At 36.2% G+C, this 3,441-nt stretch overlaps 1 protein-coding gene across 1 annotated transcript; it reads left to right on the top strand.

Moving 5' to 3' along the window:
* Window positions 1–287: 287 nt before the first annotated feature.
* On the top strand, window positions 288–2,575 carry HESX1 (HESX homeobox 1). Its single transcript, XM_010023207.1, has 4 exons — window positions 288–550; window positions 657–862; window positions 1,171–1,272; window positions 2,252–2,575. Exons 1-4 carry the CDS (start codon window positions 358–360, stop codon window positions 2,348–2,350), a joined length of 600 nt encoding a protein of 199 aa, XP_010021509.1. The 5' UTR covers window positions 288–357; the 3' UTR covers window positions 2,351–2,575.
* The last annotated feature ends 866 nt before the right edge of the window (window positions 2,576–3,441 follow it).

The following is a 3,441-nucleotide window of genomic DNA, read 5'->3' on the forward strand; positions in this document are numbered from 1 at the left end:
TTTTTTTAAAACTGATTTTATACATTAATGATTTCAAATAAAAGAGAAGTACTATATTTGTGCACAGCTTCTTTTGGGAAAGTTAAGTCGATGCTCTGGTTAGGAGAGATAACACTTTCTGTCCCTCTTGGTGGCCCCCCAGTGTCACCATTAGTTGCTAATTACTTGCAAACAAATAAACAATTAACTGCTCGTGCCTTTCGGTGGCAGAGTTTGCATTGACATGCTAAAACTTTCTAATAAAAGATTTGAATTAATGACGTTGCAAATCCAGCCCCCTTCTCAGCATATCTATAAGGAGGACTGGTGGAGAAATGCAAGTACAGTATACCTGCTGTGCTGGCTGAAGGTGAAGGCATGGCGAGCACCTCGCTGTGTGCTGCTAACACAGCTGCCTCTCAGAACCTTCGGAAAGGGTCTGGTTTTGTAGAAAATAAACCCACACAGTGCTCGTTTTCCATTGAAAGTATTCTGGGACTGGAGCAGAAAAAAGATGGCATTCCAGCTGTGAAACCTCACAGACCATGGATGGATGCATGTACCAACCTGGGTAAGTCAGCAGTTTCTCAAGCTTGTACTCCCTTAGAAATGTATATATTTTCATGTTTCTACTAAAACCCACTAAACTGAAGCTCTTGTTTGCTTGCTTTTTCTAGTTTTAGGTGATGACAGTAATCCCCACCTGCAAATCCCTGTTGTTTGCTATGAAAATCCACTATTTCATGCTAATAGTAATCCAACACAAGAGGAGAAAGTTCTGAAATGTGAAAAACATTTTTCGGTCACTGAAAGGCTTTCTTTCAAACGGGAATTGAGCTGGTACAGGGGTAGAAGACCAAGAACTGCATTCACTAGAAACCAGGTAGGGATTTTCTCAGTATTTAATAAGTGAGTAACAATGTAGTTCAGCAAAACGTTGGTAGGAGCCTATAACAGCTGCCTAATTCAGTATGATGTACCTCTGCAGAGAGAAATGCAATCAGGAACTAGTGTAAATTAACAGTAATGTTGTTTTCAGGAGACCTGTGTTTATGCATGGAACCAGAATTGTGCAAACATTGCTGGGAAGTCTCCTGTTAAACAAACTAAACTGGTTTTTGTATTTATATTCTTTATTACTGCTATGAAGATAATGATAACTATTCAACCAGTGTGTTTTAATCTCCTCAGATTGAAGTCTTGGAAAATGTTTTCAAAATGAACTCCTACCCTGGCATTGACATTAGAGAAGAGCTGGCTCGCAAGTTAGATTTAGATGAAGACAGGATCCAGGTAATTAAAAATTAATTTGAACTTTTCTGTAATTCCATCTACTCTTTTATTATAAAAATAAGTAGTTTGAGAACAGTAGCAATAATCTTAATAATCTTGAATTAAAACATTGTGCATCTATACATGTGGTATGCCTTCAGTGATTTGTGAAACGGAAGCCATTGAATTACTTCAGAAATCTTAAACCTTCTTCCTCAGTGTTGGTGAGGTTTTAATCACTGATACTTCCATGATATCTGCTCTGTTAATCTCTAGTTATCACGTGCAGAACTTGATCAGATGCTTCCACATTTTCAAATCTTGTTTACATTACACTTGTCACCATATTTGAAAAACAAAGTTGAAACAAATATTGAAATAGTTTGTATGAATGTCTAAGTATTTTCTGAGACTGTCAGGGCATACATGTGTGAAACCAAAGCTTGAGCCTATGTCTTCATCTGGCCAAAACCAAAATCTACATGGGGATTTTAATCACTGATTTCCAAGTAGTCCAATGTGATAAGAATGTGATAAGAAGCATATCATAAACATTAGAATTTGGGCCTCACCTTTGTGTTTATTAAGCTTTTTATGCCAGTATTATATTGGGGTTGGTGGAAAGCTTGATGCTGTGATTAATTGAAAAGCTGAAGAAATAACATCTTAAGACTTGTGTGTGAATTCCAGATAGATGCTCAGGATCTTCCGGTGTCTGATTCAGTGCCACTGAAGTTAATATGAGTTTTTAATACTAATTACAGTGAAGCTGGTCCTCACTTCCCAGTTAAGCTCGAGGGGATTTTCTTTGTGCTAAAATGACTGCAGGTAGCCACATCCTATTTTAAAAGGATCTGCAGCTTTAAAAATTGCGTTGGACTTCCCAACTACTGTCATTACACAAAATACTCTGAAGTTGTGTGAATATCTTTAAGTTTCAAAGTTTATTCTTCTGAAATGCTGTATTGCTGAACAACTATACCTTTTCTTCCAACTTTAGATCTGGTTCCAGAACCGTCGTGCAAAGCTGAAAAGATCACACCGGGAATCTCAGTTTCTAATGGTGAAAAACACTTTTACCTCCAGCCTGCTGGAGTAGAAAGAAGGATGGTTTGTTTTACTATACATGTACAATACAACATGAAGAATTATTGGAGTTTTCATAGCTTGTATTAAGTAATTATGATAGATTTAATTATGAATTATCTCAAGATTTCAAAGTTTATAATAATTTTCATTCAAATAAACTGTAAATACTTGAAGTATTATTATAATCTACTTTTTATAGAAAAATGGAACTTTCCCTATATATTTCAGTAGGTATTTTTGACAAGGTGTAGCTATTTCTGCAGTTTAAAAAAATCCAAACCCTAGGTTGCACAAGATTTTCAGCTGTTACAAGTTACTACAGCTTAACTGGAGGTGACTTAACAAAACTTCATGGGTTTTAAAACAGTGTGTTTCAAGTCTGAAATATACAATATGCAAAACAGATGTTGCTACCTGAAACCTTGTGTATTACGTTGGAGTTCAAATAGCTAATTTATAGAGAGTATGACAGTTTTCATAAAGAAAAAGTATCTCAAATGGAAGAGTGAGTATTCAACTGCCTGTTCAGCTTGAACAATTGCTTGGGTAAAAGAAGCTGAAAATTGTAAGTTTTGTAATATAATATTTTAATTCATTTAAGCTATGTGCCTATTCAATACTTCAACTTGGTTATCTCTGCTCTTCAAAGTGTAAGTTATGGATATTGCCCTATTATCTATAAATGACAGAGTGCGGCATTTCACAGGATCAGATCAGTTGGGACCACACCAGATATCCAGCTCATTGCTGTTAATTTGGGGGCATTGAATTCACTTTTAGCAAACAGTACATGAAAGTTAATTATCCTCATATTTGATATTCAGCCTGAAGTTAATACGCTTAAGGAGATCCATATAAAAAAACCCCAGACAACTCTTTATGGCCATGATGTAGGAAAACGTAAGTATTTATACAGTGTAAGAACATTACACTGTTCCCTGTTCAGCAGAACTTTAAACAGTTGCTTCAAGTGCTGGTGTCCCTCAATGAGACTCCAGCCTGTGTTTCTTACTAGAGATACATTTTACATGGGCCCAGCTATATATAGAAAAGATCACTTCGTGTTAGGCTGGTGGGTCTAGCGCACAAACCACTTTAAAT

Source organism: Nestor notabilis, unplaced genomic scaffold, assembly GCF_000696875.1.
Source record: "Nestor notabilis isolate BGI_N333 unplaced genomic scaffold, ASM69687v1 scaffold13651, whole genome shotgun sequence".
Lineage (NCBI taxonomy): Eukaryota > Metazoa > Chordata > Aves > Psittaciformes > Psittacidae > Nestor > Nestor notabilis.